Source organism: Schistocerca gregaria, chromosome 1 (genome assembly GCF_023897955.1).
Source record: "Schistocerca gregaria isolate iqSchGreg1 chromosome 1, iqSchGreg1.2, whole genome shotgun sequence".
In the NCBI taxonomy this organism is placed as follows: domain Eukaryota; kingdom Metazoa; phylum Arthropoda; class Insecta; order Orthoptera; family Acrididae; genus Schistocerca; species Schistocerca gregaria.
Genome location: NC_064920.1, coordinates 253,288,810 through 253,306,838, shown reverse-complemented (window position 1 = coordinate 253,306,838; position 18,029 = coordinate 253,288,810). Strand labels below are relative to the sequence as shown.

The 18,029-nt window shown below is 45.0% G+C and overlaps 1 protein-coding gene across 2 annotated transcripts in view; it reads right to left on the bottom strand.

The window, feature by feature from the left end:
- Positions 1 to 18,029, bottom strand: part of LOC126339265 (nitric oxide synthase, salivary gland) — a 1,479,392-nt gene that overhangs the window by 117,254 nt on the left and 1,344,109 nt on the right. For both annotated transcript variants that reach the window (XM_050001617.1, XM_050001616.1), the window contains exon 12: positions 6,005 to 6,109. In XM_050001617.1, coding sequence (XP_049857574.1) covers positions 6,005 to 6,109 — 105 coding nt within the window. The remainder of the gene's footprint in view (positions 1 to 6,004; positions 6,110 to 18,029) is intronic.

The following is an 18,029-nucleotide window of genomic DNA, read 5'->3' as shown; positions in this document are numbered from 1 at the left end:
TCAGACGACGGCTCGGCCCTGGACTAACATTGTATACTTAAAAGGCACCTAAGAAACTTTGGATCGATTTTTCTCGGGATTTTCCGGGTAGTGCGGGACCCCACGGCCGTGCCGTCTCCTTGTGAGTGAAAGTGAAGAAGAATTATAGGGTCTCCCAGAACAAGATGCGTCCTCTGCGAGTGTCGCACGCGGGACGCGTCTTCATGCAAATACACTCCTGGAAATTGAAATAAGAACACCGTGAATTCATTGTCCCAGGAAGGGGAAACTTTATTGACACATTCCTGGGGTCAGATACATCACATGATCACACTGACAGAACCACAGACACATAGACACAGGCAACAGAGCATGCACAATGTCGGCGCTAGTACAGTGTATATCCAGCTTTCGCAGCAATGCAGGCTGCTATTCTCCCATGGAGACGATCGTAGAGATGCTGGATGTAGTCCTGTGGAACGGCTTGCCATGCCATTTCCACCTGGCGCCTCAGTTGGACCAGCGTTCGTGCTGGACGTGCAGACCGCGTGAGACGACGCTTCATCCAGTCCCAAACATGCTCAATGGGGGACAGATACGGACATCTTGCTGGCCAGGGTAGTTGACTTACACCTTCTAGAGCACGGGATACATGCGGACGTGCATTGTCCTGTTGGAACAGCAAGTTCCCTTGCCGGTCTAGGAATGGTAGAACGACGGGTTCGATGACGGTTTGGATGTACCGTGCACTATTCAGTGTCCCCTCGACGATCACCAGAGGTGTACGGCCAGTGTAGGAGATCGCTCCCCACACCACGATGCCGGGTGTTGGCCCTGTGTGCCTCGGTCGTATGCAGTCCTGATTGTGGCGCTCACCTGCACGGCGCCAAACACGTATACGACCATCATTGGCACCAAGGCAGAAGCGACTCTCATCGCTGAAGACGACACGTCTCCATTCGTCCCTCCATTCACGCCTGTCGCGACACCACTGGAGGCGGGCTGCACGATGTTGGGGCGTGAGCGGAAGACGGCCTAACGGTGTGCCGACCACTGGCGACAACATCGATGTACTGTGGAGACCTCACGCCCCACGTGTTGAGCAATTCGGCGGTACGTCCACCCGGCCTCCCGCATGCCCACTATACGCCCTCGCTCAAAGTCCGTCAACTGCACATACGGTTCACGTCCACGCTGTCGCGGCATGCTACCAGTGTTAAAGACTGCGTTGGAGCTCCGTATGCCATGGCAAACTGGCTGACACTGACGGCGGCGGTGCACAAATGCTGCGCATCTAGCGCCATTCGACGTCCAACACCGCGGTTCCTGGTGTGTCCGCTATGCCGTGCGTGTGATCATTGCTTGTACAGCCCTGTCGCAGTGTCCGGAGCAAGTATGGTGGGTCTGACACACCGGTGTCAATGTGTTCTTTTTTCTATTTCCAGGAGTGTAACTGGCGGTGCATCGACAAGCTGTGTATCTCACGCATGTGTCGGCGCTCCCGCTAACTATGCACTAGCATCCGGGACCCCGGGTGCACGCTCCGCGTCGATTTTGAGGCACTCACTGCGCTTGGCTTCAAATGTGGGTCGATTTCGAGGGAAAACTGGACTGAACAGTCTAATGAGTACATAAAATGGATTGGCAGTAAATCGAAGAAAGATGAAAGGAATGAGAATTAGCAGAAATGAGAACAGCGAGAAACTTAACATCAGTATTGATGGTCACAATGTAGATGAAGATAAGGAATTCTGATGCCTAGGCAGCAGAATAACCAATGATGGACAGAGCAAGGAGGACATCAAAAAGCAGAGTACCACTGGAGAAAAGGGCATTCCTGGGCAAGAGAAATCTCCTAGTATCAAACATACGCCTTAATTTGAGGATGAAATTTTTGAGGATGTATGTTTTGAGCACAGCGTTGAATAGTAGTGAATCATGCACCGTGGAAAAACCGGAACAGAAGGTAATCGAAACATTTGAGATGTTGATGGTACAGACAAATGTTGAAAATCAGGTGGACTTATAAGGAAAGCAATGAGAAGGTTCTGTGCAGAATTGAAGAGGCAAGGAATATGTGATAAACGCTGACATCGAGAATGGAGAGGATGATAGGACGTGTGTTAAGACACGAGGGAATGACTTCCATGGTGATAGAGGGAGCTGTAAAGGGCGAAAACTGTAATACATACAACAAATAATTGAGGACGTAGGTGAGAAGTTCTACTCTGACAAGGGAACCTCCCCATCGCCCCCCCCCCCCCCCCAGATTTAGTTATAAGTTGGCACAGTGGATTGGCCTTGAAAAACTGAACACAGATCACTCGAGAAAACAGGAAGAAGTTGTGTGGAACTATGAAAAAAAAAAGCAAAATATACAAACTGAGTAGTCCATGCGCAAGATAGGCAACATCAAGGATAGCCTGAGCTGAGGAGCGCCATGGTCCCGTGGTTAGCGTGAGCAGCTGGGGAACGGGAGGTCCTTGGTTCAACTCTTCCCTCGAGTGAACAGATTAATTTTTTATTTTCTTTTATTTTGCGAAGCTGCACAGGAACACAGAGCAGTATTATTTATGTGATCATGTGTCAATTATCTAAGTTCAGGCACTCACACATAATCAACTTCGATTTCCAAAATTCCAGGACATGTTCAGATTTGCTTGGACATATGCAGTATTTGACGGTCTACACACGTAAAAATTTGAAAACGTTAAAAACATGTGTTTTGACAGAGCACAGGGAAAACTCTGCGACTGTGAAACTGTTGCGTTCATTTGTTGCAGTTTATGTGACAAAATCTTACGTTTTCATCACTTTTTTGGGAGTGATTATCACATCCACAAGAATACCTAAATCGGGCAAGGTAGAAGATCATTTTTAGCCGGTCGCCAAGTGTAAAAGTTAGGTCGGTCGACAAAATATTCCTGTCATGTGACGCACATGCCGTCACCACTGTAGTATAGAATATTTCAGACGTGTTTTCCTGTGGAGGAATCGGTTGACCTATGACCTTGCGATCAAACGTTTTCGGTTCCCATTGGAGAGGCACGTCCTTTCGTCTACTACTCGCACGGTTTTGCGGTGCGGTCGCAAAACACAGACTCTAAACTTATTACAGTGGACAGAGACGTCAATGAACGAACGGACAGATCATAACTTTGCGAAAATAGAGAAAGTAAGCTTTTCACTCGAGGGAAGACTTGAACCAAGGAGCTCTCATTTCGCAGCTGCTCACGCTAACCACGGGACCATGGCACAGCTGAGCTCAGACTATTCTTGATGTTGCCTATCTTGCTCAGTCTGTATATTTTGCTTATTTTTGTCATAGTTCCACACAACTTCTTCCTGTTTTCTCGATTGACCTGTGTTCAGTTTTTCAAGGCCTATCCACTGTGCCAACTTATAACTAAATCTGAGGGGAGTGTGATGGGGAGGTTCCCTTGTGAGAAGAAGAGATTGGGACAGAAGAGGAATTCCTGGTGGTTCTCATCAGAGCAGTCAAAAGACTGATCACAAAAAATTCTGCCCACAAGATTCGTTTTTATAGTTAATGAGCGTTTATTCATGATTTTTGAAAATTCGTTACAGATACTGAACCAATATCGAAATAAGAAAGCACGTTAGAAAATGTTGGGTAAAGGGAAAACTCTTGTAGTGGTTGAGATATTATCATTGCACTGTTTCAAAATCTTTGCCATTCTCAGAGTTTTGGATCTAAGGCCGACCTACATTCTATCAAAAGATGTGTTCACAAATGTTTTTGGTATTATTAAAACAACTTTACCTGTAGAACGAAATATTACTTATTTTGACATATATTTTGGTGGAACAAACCCTGCACAAGATTTCACCACTGCAATAAAGCAACGTTTACTGAAAGTACGACAGTTACCATACAGATACAGATACAGAAGTCGAAGCGTTTCCCATTTGTGGTAGTCTCACACTTTTTAGGCCGAAGAAAGAGTTACTCACATAAAAAAGCAGCGCCGTAAAGATGTCAATTAGCAAGGCTAGCACCTGAATGTTAGACGATCTTTGTTTAGGCAAATGTTCAGTAGGACGTGCCATCGCCCGGCAAGGCCCGATGCAGGAGCACTATTTAACAGTAGGGATGGGCGATGTTCAACGTCACTATTAACTTTTGTATTTTTTCCACATCGAAACTGGCAGGAACAGGAGAGCTCACTTGCTCCTAATCCGGGAAATGGACAAATTCAATTCACAAAACATATTTTAAAACATTTTAAAATCATATGTTGCTGATAAAAAGTTTTGTCCGAAATTGGATTCCTGGTGAGGACCAAAAAAATATCGTCATTTGTGATAGCATGTTTATAGATAATGAGGGTCAATCGACTTGCAGTAGAAGTAATACCGCGAAACTGCACTCCATGTGAAGTTTACTTTTATCACCAAATTAAAAGAATTATTCCGAGGCTTCAAAATTGCAGTCTTCTTCTGGCTACCTAGCGGGAATTGCAGAACTGCGTGGATGAAGTATCAACTCAAGGCATAATTTATGATCAACGTTCGACATCAATGTTGAGGCAGTATTATCGTGTGCGAGGTATCCATAAAACTAATTCCAGAGACAGAGATATTTTTAAATGTAAACCAAGTCTGTTTCTCACCGAAACGTTTGAAGAAACGATGTAACTGCAGGAAGACTGCATTCATTAGATGTTCTTGGTGCCACTATTACATTTACCTCAAATGTTTATATGGCAATATCGAAAGAAATTGAGGAGACCTAACAGACTGAATGAAAGAGGCACTGTAAAGCGATCAGGATTAAACTTTTAATTCTCCACTAATCCAATCCGATAGAGAAATTTGTTACTATCCGTTTCTGATTTACTCATCTTATTAACGGTCCTATTCCTACCATTTCCAAAACGAAAATTAATACAAATGTCAAAAAGCTTCAGAATCAATCGGGGAACTGAACACAGATCCCGTGTTCCGCAGCCAGATGTCTCAACCATTAGGCCAGTTGCACTTCCATTGTACGTACATAAGCGGTAATGCAAAAGATTGCGTCCTCGATTTCTAGGAAAATATGCAATCCGGCTCCCATATACGATGATGATAAATGATCGTTTTCTGTTAGATATCGATCCCGTTATATCTGAGACGACTACGAGTTACAGTATTTAGAGGTACTTTTATCCAAAAAGGGGGAGGGGTTTGAGCCAAGCTGTGTACACGCCAACATGTCAAATATGCGCCGAACCGGATGGTCGTGTCTGAGACCATCCCCGTGTCAGTAAAAGCGCTATCTGCGCTGGATATATCTGAGATACAGCTTTAGTAAAACAACATTTTATTTGGAACTAGAAAGAAACCATCGTCGTTTTCCGTTGTGTGTGTGTGTGTGTGTGTGTGTGTGTGTGTGTGTGTGTGTGTGTGTGTGTGTGTGCGCGTGCATGTGTGTGGGTTCATGAGAGAGAGAGAGAGAGATAGAGATAGATAGATAAATAGATAGAGAGATAGAGAGATAGAGAGAGAGAGAGAGAGAGAGAGAGAGACAGACAGACACAGAGAGAGGTCTTCACACTTTCTTTATTTTCTACAGAAACCTCGATATTTTAGATGTAATCCATTTTAGAACATCAAATCGACGGCTTTTAGCAGCTCCCTGCAAATTTTGTTATGCAGATGTGTGGCGCTGGCTCTTCGGCTAAACAATATACACGGGCTGTCTAGAAAAGTACTGTTGCACATGCTTCAAAGACCAGCAGGGATGTCTTCCATCACTGCAGCTCTTGATGATGAATAGGCTGCCATAGCCCACCTGTTCGGAAAAGCGTTTGAAGAGCGGAAACTGTCATTAAGAGTTGTCCAGAGGGTTTAATATTTCCAGTAAATAAATGGATAACTTTGGTTAGATAGAGAAACAATACAGCAAGTTGGTCCACATGTGAATTAGTACTATGTGAGAACTGAGCATCGTAGGTGTATTGAGAAGCTGTTGGCAGCTATCTGCAGTGCTGGTAACAGGCAGAAGTAGTAGCAGGCTCACCTCTCCGTTCTCGGGCGGGTCTCCATTGCCAAACGTCGAGGTGACCACCAGCAGCAGCGCCTCGTGCTCGATGCTGCTCATGTCGTAGTCGGCCATGCAGTAAACCTGGAACACACGGAACCACCACAGAGAGATCGACAGTCGTCAACCGAGAAACACAGTTACAATATTTGATGAAAAGCGAGCTGACACCTGTTAGTGGACATAATAAGCGATGTATCCATTCTTCGCCTTTATGAGGGATTGAGCTCTGCTGGGTAGACTTTTAATGAGGTGTTTGAACTTTTTGGCAGCCCATTCTTCTTCGGGAGTCGAAACCAGAGAAGTTATTAATGTTGGAATGCGGGATCTAGAGTGGAGTCGACGTTCTCAGCCTGTAATGCTATTGTAAATACACTCCTGGAAATTGAAATAAGAACACCGTGAATTCATTGACCCAGGAAGGGGAAACTTTACTGACACATTCCTGGGGTCAGATACATCACATGATCACACTGACAGAACCACAGGCACATAGACACAGGCAACAGAGCATGCACAATGTCGGCACGAGTACAGTGTATATCCACCTTTCGCAGCAATACAGGCTGCTATTCTCCCATGGAGACGATCGTAGAAATGCTGGATGTAGTCCTGTGGAACGGCTTGCCATGCCATTTCCACCTGGCGCCTCAGTTGGACCAGCGTTCGTGCTGGACGTGCAGACCGCGTGAGACGACGCTTCATCCAGTCCCAAACATGCTCAATGGGGGACAGATCCGGAGATCTTGAAGGCCAGGGTAGTTGACTTACACCTTCTAGAGCACGTTGGGTGGCACGGGATACATGCGGACGTGCATTGTCCTGTTGGAACAGCAAGTTCCCTTGCCGGTCTAGGAATGACAGAACGATGGGTTCGATGACGGTTTGGATGTACCGTGCACTATTCAGTGTCCCCTCGACGATCACCAGAGGTGTACGGCCAGTGTAGGAGATCGCTCCCCACACCATGATGCCGGGTGTTGGCCCTGTGTGCCTCGGTCGTATGCAGTCCTGATTGTGGCGCTCACCTGCACGGCGCCAAACACGCATACGACCATCATTGGCACCAAGGCAGAAGCGACTCTCATCGCTGAAGACGACACGTCTCCATTCGTCCCTCCATTCACGCCTGTCGCGACACCACTGGAGGCGGGCTGCACGATGTTGGGGCGTGAGCGGAAGACGGCCTAACGGTGTGCGGGACCGTAGCCCAGCTTCATGGAGACGGTTGCGAATGGTCCTCGCCGATACCCCAGGAGCAACAGTGTCCCTAATTTGCTGGGAAGTGGCAGTGCGGTCCCCTACGGCACTGTGTAGGTTCCTACGGTCTTGGCGTGCATCCGTGCGTCGCTGCGGTCCGGTCCCAGGTCGACGGGCACGTGCACCTTCCGCCGACCACGGGCGACAACATCGATGTACTGTGGAGACCTCACGCCCCACGTGTTGAGCAATTCGGCGGTACGTCCACCCGGCCTCCCGCATGCCCACTATACACCCTCGCTCAAAGTCCATCAACTGCACATACGGTTCACGTCCACGCTGTCGTGGCATGCTACCAGTGTTAAAGACTGCGATGGAGCTCCGTATGCCACGGCAAACTGGCTGACACTGACGGCGGCGGTGCACAAATGCTGCGCAGCTAGCGCCATTAGACGGCCAACACCGCGGTTCCTGGTGTGTCCGCTGTGCCGTGCGTGTGATCATTGCTTGTGCAGCCCTCTCGCAGTGTCCGGAGCAAGTATGGTGGGTCTGACACACCGGTGCCAATGTGTTCTTTTTTCCATTTCCAGGAGTGTATAATACTGCCAGTAATCTGTGTATTTTAAATTTTTTTTGCTCCATAATAATTTTGAAAAATTAAGCAAATACTATAACGAGAGTAAGCTTTTGTTAATTGTAGTTTATCTGTTTAAAATAACCTCTTTGACGTAGGTGGAATAAATGTATTAAAACATATTATAAATAATTATATAATATTTCAAGTGCAACTGTAATTAATTATGTCAGTTTTGTATGTATATGCTGTCATGCAATTGTAGATGGTTCATACTTAATTTTTTTTGTAAGCAGAAGTGTAAATTGAGAAGGTGTAGGGATCATAGGTAGAACGGAACTCCGTTCTGTGGTGGAATGGAAAAGGTGGTGGGCCGCGCGAGTGAGAACCAGTGAGAGCAAGTGGCATATACAGTCGGCAGCTGCACTGCAAGTGACGAACACGCATTACATTGGTCGAGCACTAGAGGCCCCGAATTTACCTGCAAGACTGGGTTTTGGCCTCGGACGTGTTCTACATGATTGGCGCAGTACGGGAATAAATTAATAGCTCAGAAATTTGCAATTCTATCGTCGCCATCAAGAGGAAGAAAGAGCTATGTACATCAAGAGCCGTACCTGCGCAATGTTACTATGCAGCGGCGCCTCACGCCACCTTCGATATCAGTAACAGGCAAAGTATTTTATTTAGAAGTGTATCACAGTATGAACCAACCATCTTCAATCAGTGGAATATAAGTACTAAATATACCTTTGTGTTTAACCGTAATTTTCCCATGTCACTTACCTCAGTAGCGTCCTTACCTAAACGAATTTATTTCGAGTATCCTTATGTTGACTAATAGTAAATTACTGGCAATAGTACTGTTTTGGTAGTGCATTTTGAAAATCATTATTAAACACTAAAGTTTGCACGTATCAGATTAAGGGCCACCGCTTTGCGTGATCATGAGGATAAGTTTTCAATAGTATTTCTGAAAGTAAAGTAACATAATTGTTTAACTGCAACAATCTTAACAGTAATTGTTCGTGTTGCTTCTCCATGTCAAAGAAAGCTAGACAAATATCGGTGTTAGTAAAACATTAACTAATAACAGTCCTAAAGAAATGAAATTTAGTCGTGTTAAATAATAGTTTTGGTCATATGAATGAGAGCTATAAGTTTAATATATTTTTGTGTCCTTGGTGAAACATATGTGTGTCTTCCTTAAATAATTACTGAAGTATAGTGATAAATTCCATAAGTAACAGAAAGTGGGATTAATAGTACTTACTGCCAAGTGACCGTAGTAAGTGAAAGTAGTTATTTATTCAGTGTCGAAAATTGGCTTCATCTTTTTGTGTAGACACTGTGGCCGAATTGGGCTGGCGGCCATTTTATTAAGCGAAACAGATTATTGTTATAATAGGCTTTGTCTGATAAAAGGTTTACAAAAGTAATTATTCTCACTGCTTTTCCCCCAAACTGCATGATTCGGAGAAAAATAGCTCGATACTTTACCACTGGGTTGAACACGGTTAAAATCTCTCTCCGAGAGTTTGGGGGTTTGGAGGGTCAGTGTTGCGTGATTTTGTGGTGGTGTTCCTGCCGCTACTTACTGCACAGTTCTGACTTTCCAAATCGCGGATCTTCCTTCTTTACAGAGGTATAGTATTGACCAGAACGCGAAAGTACCGTTGCGAGTCCAGAGACGTTCCTTTGGGTTCAGGTCGGAACTCTGAGCTAGCCAGTCCCTTTCTGGAATGTTATTGTCCACAAACGATTCCTTCACAATGCTGCTTTACGACAGTATGACAGGATGCATTCTCTTGCTGATGCATACAATGATCGTAACACCCCCACCCCCACCCCCCGCCACCAGATCCGCATAGGCATGCGTATTAAGGCGACACTTCCAGGACAGGGAGATCCGCCAGCCCTCGTTCGAATCCGTCCGGCGGATTAAAGACGGAGGTCGGCGTGCCGGCCAGCCTGGATGTGGTTTTTACGCGGTTATCCACATGTGACTAGATGAATACTGGACTGGTTCCCCAGTCCCGCCTTATTTATACATTTCGTAAACATTTAGAATACTTTGAAACTTCGGGACACTTAAGACATGAATAACACGAAACGCAGACAGTTGTGATACACACTGTAAGCGTATTGTCATATCGCGGGCAGTCGCGTTTGTCTAGTCGAGCACCGGTCACGGAACTGTTATGTTGTGTCGCGTGTAGCTCTGCATGTGAGAGGCATTGTTAGAATGGAAGTTGAAGTGTTGCTGCAAGTGCTATTACAGTGAAATGATAAAATAGATAAATGATTCGGAGGAAAACGCGTGAAGAAGTAATTTAAAAATGAGCAGTGCTGCTGATAACGTATTTGTGTATCCTCTCGTTGCGTGTCGTACCGTACTATATCAATCATCGGTGCCGTGTTCGGTCTCCTAGAATGAACTGATGCGAATCAGTAATACTATTTACCACACAAGAGAGCATTTAAGTGCGATTGTCTTGTAGCGAATGTGAGAACGTGCGCTCGATCATCGCGTTTCCGCAATATCAACAATCAGCCGCGCCGCGACGGTTACGCGCACGCTCGTAGAAGTGAGAATTGAGAACTGAAAAATTAACTTTACGAACAGAGTTATATCGTTACTGGTGTCAAGGGGAACTATTACCAGATATCTGTATGTGTGACGAGCATAAGAACTTTCGTTCGATCGTTGGGTTTCGGCTTCCGCATCATCAACAATCACCCGCATCGTGTCGGTTACGCGTACGCTCGTCTGAGTGATATTGTGGACAGATAATTATCAAGATTGTTAAATTGGCATAAACATTTACGACTTAGAATGTAAACAGTGCCACCTGCGTTTTTCTTTTATCGCCTCGGAATATAGTTGTTCATACCAAACGTAAGACAGTGTTGTGTTTTGACGTTGAGTGGCTCCCCTAACTCGCTTGCATATTTCTATAGATAATTCCAGGCAAGCCGGCAGCAGTGTGGAGCAGAACAATACGACGGCTGCGGGTTTACCAGGTACGTGGTGAGGACAGGGCGCACGGTCAAGCAACAATCCGAAACGACAAACAGTTTAAAGGTGCCACCCCACCCAATTGTACCCCCGGGCGTGTTACAACACGTTCCGTTCTGGGGGCGGGGTAACGGGATGGCGCCCATAAGGGAATCCGGCCATCCATTAAACATGCCAATTCATTTTCTAACCGTGCCGATCCTGCACAGATGTGGGGAAGAACTGTTCCTCTACTATACGCAGTACACAGTGAGGTAAAATGTATTCATATCCTTCCGCGTTTGGTGTTTTCTCAAGGGAACCACACACAAACCAAGAAAAACATCCCCTTACAGTAAAGCCTCTTTCTCCGTAGTTGGCATTACACATGATGGCAAATTAGGTTTTCCAGGCATACGCCGAGCCCAAACCCATCCATCGGATTGCAGCAGGGTAGAGCGTGATTCATCACTCAAGTCATCCACTGCACATGGCGTCGCTCTTTGCTTCGGGTTCAAGCGTCGCTTAGCTATGAGCACAGAGATGTGTGCCTTATGAAGACCTGCTCGGTCATTGTAACCCATTCTTTGTGACTGCCTAAACACAGTTATTGTGCTAGTTGGACTTCTGCTAGTACTTTGGGACCCAGGGGTGATCCTTCCACTGATTTCATGTAATTTTTTCATTCATGCTCTGCAATTTCCGAAAGTCCCAGTCCGTTAGTACATTAGGTGCCTGCTCTTGGATTTGCTATCGGTGTTCCTTTTCGTTTCCACTTCACATCACCAGCAGTCGACTTGAGCAGCTTTATAACCTGGATTTGTTGCTCAGGTGACGTTAGAAGTCACTGAACTCTTCTCATCAGTGCTTTTTGCAGTAACTGTTCTCTAGTAACAATACAGTAATTCCCATCTGCCCTTGTTATGGCGGCTCCGCCTTTCGTGACATCTAGTGGTCAACTCTACTGTAGGAGAAGGCACATTCTTCTGATCATGTAGCATACACGCTATAGTAAAGTATGGGGCGCGTTTCAAATGGTTCAAATGGCTCCAGGCACCATGGGACTTAACAAAATGGTTCAAATGGCTCTGAGCACTATAGGACTTAACTTCTGAGGTCATCAGTCCGCTAGAACGTAGAACTACTTAAACCTAAGTAACTTAAAGCCAGCGGCACACGGACCGTGCATCCTCACGTTGAGCGTTGAGCGTGCCGAGTTTCTGACGTCATAGCGTGGAATAGCACGTTCAGGAATCTTTCCGAACGTGCAGAGCAATATCTGGCATGTCAGATATTCTGAGCGTGCGTCTGACCGTTGACCAATGAGATGGCACAGCGCCACCTACGTCACACGCACGCCGTCTCCCTTCAGTACAGAGTTGTGAGGCGCCATATTGGCGTTCATTTCAAACCTATATGTATGTATGCCGTTTCTGAGCACCAGCAAATTGAGAATCACTGGAAAACCCGTAGTTAGTTGTGTGATCCTTTCCAACAAAATTATGAGGAACATCGTATTCGTGGCAAGAGAATTATTGTAACCTGCGTACTATGAGAGTAGGCTATTTGAAGGCAGCGACACACTGAAGATCCACCAAAAACGCTTTTTCGTGGTACAATTTGTTATAGTTAAATTTCAATTAGTAATATAATTATATACGATTAACGGTTTTAGCAAGCGGTAACACAATATGATTAAGTGTACCAAGGGTGTTAGGGGTTCAGCGTAATGGTTAGTGTCTCTGTCTAGGAAGATCTTTTTGTTGGGATGGTGGTTCCCTTCTTAACACTTAATTTTTTTTTCCTGACATTCGCGTTTATTAGGTTCTGATGCTTTATTATTAGTTAAATATAAGTTGTTGTTGTTGTGGTCTTCAGTCCTGAGACTGGTTTGATGCAGCTCTCCATGCTACTCTATCCTGTGCAAGCTTCTTCATCTCCCAGTACCTACTGCAACCTACATCCTTCTGAATCTGCTTAGTGTACTCATATCTCGGTCTCCCTCTACGATTTTTACCCTCCACACTGCCCTCCAATGCTAAATTTGTGATCCCTTGATGCCTTAAAACATGTCCTACCGACCGATCCCTTCTTCTAGTCAAGTTGTGCCACAAACTTCTCTTCTCCCCAATCCTATTCAATACCTCCTCATTAGTTACGTGATCTATCCACCTTATCTTCAGTATTCTTCTGTAGCACCACATTTCGAAAGCTTCTATTCTCTTCTTGTCCAAACTAGTTATCGTCCATGTTTCACTTCCATACATGGCTACACTCCAAACAAATATTTTCAGAAATGACTTCCTGACACTTAAATCTATATTCAATGTTAACAAATTTCTCTTCTTCAGAAACGCTTTCCTTGCCATTGCCAGTCTACATTTTATATCCTCTCTACTTCGACCATCATCAGTTATTTTACTTCCTAAATAGCAAAACTCCTTTACTACTTTAAGTGTCTCATTTCCTAATCTAATTCCCTCAGCATCACCCGATTTAATTGGACTACATTCCATTATCCTCGTTTTGCTTTTGTTGATGTTCATCTTATATCCTCCTTTCAAGACACTGTCCATTCCGTTCAACTGCTCTTCCAAGTCCTTTGCCGTCTCTGACAGAATTACAATGTCATCGGCGAATCTCAAAGTTTTTGCTTCGTCTCCATGAATTTTAATACCTACTCCAAAATTTTCTTTTGTTTCCTTTACTGCTTGCTCAATATACAGATTGAATAACATCGGAGAGAGGCTACAACCCTGTCTCACTCCTTTCCCAACCACTGCTTCCCTTTCATGCCCCTCGACTCTTATGACTGCCATCTGGTTTCTGTACAAATTGTAAATAGCTATTCGCTCCCTGTATTTTACCCCTGCCACCTTTAGAATTTGAAAGAGAGTATTCCAGTCAACATTTTCAAAAGCTTTCTCTAAGTCTACAAATGCTAGAAACGTAGGTTTGCCTTTTCTTAATCTTTCTTCTAAGATAAGTCGTAAGGTCAGTATTGCCTCACGTGTTCCAACATTTCGACGGAATCCAAACTGATCCTCCCCGAGGTCCGCATCTACCAGTTTTTCCATTCGTCTGTAAAGAATTCGCGTTAGTATTTTGCAGCTGTGACTTATTAAGCTGATAGTTCGGTAATTTTCACATCTGTCAGCACCTACTTTCTTTGGGATTGGAATTATTATATTCTTCTTGAAGTCTGAGGGTATTTCGCCTGTCTCATACATCTTGCTCACCAGCTGGTAGAGTTTTGTCATGACTGGTTCTCCCAAGGCCGTCAGTAGTTCTAATGGAATGTTGTCTATTCCGGGGGCCTTGTTTCGACTCAGGTCTTTCAGTGCTCTGTCAAACTCTTCACGCAGTATCGTATCACCCATTTCGTCTTCATCTACATCCTCTTCCATTTCCATAATATTGTCCTCAAGTACATCACCCTTGTATAAACCTTCTATATACTCCTTCCACCTTTCTGCCTTCCCTTCTTTGCTTAGAACTGTGTTGCCATCTGAGCTCTTGATATTCATACACGTGGTTCTCTTCTCTCCAAAGGTCTCTTTAATTTTCCTGTAGGCAGTATCTATCTTACCCCTAGTGAGATAAGCTTCTACATCGTTATATTTGTCCTCTAGCCATCCCTGTTTAGCCATTTTGCACATCCTGTCGATCTCATTTTTGAGACGTTTGTATTCCTTTTTGCCGGCTTCATTTACTGCATTTTTATATTTTCTCCTTTCATCAATTAAATTCAATATTTCTTCTGTTACCCAAGGATTTCTAGCAGCCCTCGTCTTTTTACCTACTTTATCCTCTGCTGCCTTCACTACTTCATCCCTCAGAGCTACCCATTCTTCTTCTACTGTATTTCTTTCCCCTATTCCTGTCAATTGTTCCCTTATGCTCTCCCTGAAACTCTGTACAACCTCTGGTTCTTTTAGTTTATCCAGGTCCCATCTCCTTAATTTCCCACATTTTTGCAGTTTCTTCAGTTTTAATCTACAGGTCATAACCAATAGATTGTGGTCAGAGTCCACATCTGCCCCTGGAAATGTCTTACAACTTAAAACCTGGTTTCTAAATCTCTGTCTTACCATTATATAATCTATCTGATACCTTTTAGTATCTCCAGGGTTCTTCCACGTATACAACCTTCTTTCATGATTCTTAAACCAAGTGTTACCTATGACTAAGTTGTGCTCTGTACAAAATTCTACTAGGCGGCTTCCTCTTTCATTTCTTAGCCCCAATCCATAATCACCTACTATGTTTCCTTCTCTCCCTTGTCCTACTGACCAATTTCAGTCACCCATGACTATTAAATTTTCGTCTCCCTTCACTACCTGAATAATTTCTTTTATCTCATCATACATTTCATCAATTTCTTCATCATCTGCAGAGCTAGTTGGCATATAAACTTGTACTACTGTCGTAGGCATGGGCTTTGTGTCTATCTTGGCCACAATAATGCGTTCACTATGCTGTTTGTAGTAGCTTACCCGCATTCCTATTTTCCTATTCATTATTAAACCTACTCCTGCATTACCCCTATTTGATTTTGTATTTATAATCCTGTATTCACCTGACCAAAAGTCTTGTTCCTCCTGCCACCGACCTTCACTAATTCCCACTATATCTAACTTTAACCTATCCATTTCCCTTTTTAAATTTTCTAACCTACCTGCCCGATTAAGGGATCTGACATTCCACACTCCGATCTGTAGAATGCCAGTTTTCTTTCTCCTGATAACGACGTCCTCCTGAGTAGTTCCCGCCCGGAGATCCGAATGGGGGACTATTTTACCTCCGGAATATTTTACCCAAGAGGACGTCATCATCATTTAATCATACAGTAAAGCTGCATGTCCTCGGGATAAATTACGGCTGTAGTTTCCCCTTGCTTTCAGCCGTTCGCAGTACCAGCACAGCCAGGCCGTTTTGGTTAATGTTGCAAGGCCAGATCAGTCAATCATCCAGACTGTTGCCCCTGCAACTACTGAAAAGGCTGCTGCCCCTCTTCAGGAACCACATGTTTGTCTGGCCTCTCAACAGATACCCTTCCGTTGTGGTTGCACCTACGGTATGGCCATCTGTATCGCTGAGGCACGCAAGCCTCCCCACCAACGGCAAGATCCATAGTTCATGGGGGGGGGGGGGGGGGGGAAGTATACGCTATAATATTTGATGTTATATAAATATAAGTTCACCTTTTTTTGAGGGATGACTTTCTTCGATTGGCTTAATCTACAGGACAGCTTGCGCTTCTTGTATAGAGTTATTTTGCTCCTTTTTCTTTTACGCTTCGTAATTCACATGTTGCAAGGATTCTGCTACTGGTTAGGAACAGTGATCAAGTAAGCCTGACCCTGGGGTTCTACTAAAATATGGGAATGATGAAATAATGTTTATCTTATGTGGAGAAGTCTTCCATATTTGTACCTCGCCGTTTGTAATGGAACTGTTATAAGTCTGTGTCCTTATTGATTGGACATGGTACTTTCCTTTTCGTGGACGATGGAGGAAATGTCCGTTTTAATAGAGCTAACGTGGGAATTTTACGCACGCCCGTTGAGTAAATAGTGTAATTTACGAACTACTAGAAACATCACTCAACTGCCGCTGGAATGCGTTGCGATCGCGTATACCACGTTGGGGCCCACGTACCGTATGCACAAGTCACATCGTTCCTGACCGTTCAGCAGCACGCTCAACGTTAGCTTTCGACAGCACGGTCCGTGTGCCGATGGCTTAAGGACAGCACACACATCCATGCCCGAAGCACGATTCGAACCTGCGACCGTAGCGGTCGCGCGGTTCCAGACTGCAGTGCCTAGAACCGCTCGGCCACACAGGCCGGCGGGACTTTACATCTGAGGTCATCAGTCCCATACAACTTAGAACTACTTAAACCTAACTAACCTAAGGACATCACACACATCCATCCCCGAAGCATGATTCGAACCTGCGACAGTAGCAGCAGCGCAGTTCCGTACTAAAGTGCCTAGAACCGCTCGGCCACAACGGCCGGCTGTCTCCTGTTTATCGCTGCACAGTTGAGGTTTCACCCCATAACTCAGGCGGTAGCGAAGCTGTAGAGAGTTTTCTGGCTCGTGGTGGCAAGTGATTAGCTTTACTGCGACCTATCTATGTGGTCAAAAGTATCCGGACACCCTCAAAAACATACATTTTTCAGTTAGGTGCTTTGTGCTGCCTCCTACTGCCAGGTAAAATCCGTATCAGCTCCCTCAGTAGCCATTAGACATTGTCGGAGAGTAGAATGGGGCGCTCTGCGGAACTCACGTGCTTCAAACGTGGGCAGGTGATTGGGTGTTACTTGTGTCATACTCTGTAAGCGAGATTTCCACACTCCTAAACATCCCTAGGTACACTTTTTCCGATGTAATAGTGAAGTGGAAAAGCGAAGGAACACTACAGCACAAAAGCGTACAGGCCGACCTCGTTTGTTGACTGACAGAGACCGCCGACAGTTGTAGAAGGTCGTATGTGTAACAGGCAGACATCTATCGAGGCCATCACATAGGAAATCCATCATGATCCACTGAAAGTACTACGACAGTTAGGCGGGAGGTGAGGAAACTTGGATTTCATGATCTAGCGGCTGCTCATAAGCCACACATCACGCCGGTGTAAGGAGCGTAAACAATGGACGATTGAATAGTGAAAAAATGTTATGTAGAGTGCGAATCACGGTACACAATGTGGCGATCCGATGACAGGGTGGGCGTGTGGCGAATGCCTGGTGTACGTCATCTGCTAGCATGTGTAATGCCAACAGTAAAATTCGGAGGCGGTGGTGTTATGGTGTAGTCTTGGTTTTCATGGAGGGAGCTTGCACCCATTGTTGTTTTGTGTGGCACTATCACAGCACAGGCCTACATTGATGTTTTAAGCACCTTCTTGCTTCCCACTGTTGAAGAGCAATTCGGGGACTGCCATTGCATGTTTCAACACGATCGAGAACCTGTTCCTAAAGCACGGCCTAATAATGTCCGTGTAATGGACTGGTCTGCACAGAGTCCTGACCGGAATCCTATAGAACACCTTTGGGATGTTGTTTAACGACGAATTCGTGCCAGGCCTCACCAACGGACATCGATACCTCTCCTCAGTGCAGAACTCCGTGATGAATAGGCTGCCATTCCCCAAAAAACCCCCCAGCACCTGATTGAACGTATGCCTGCGAGAGTGGAAGCTGTCATCGAGGCTAAAGGTCG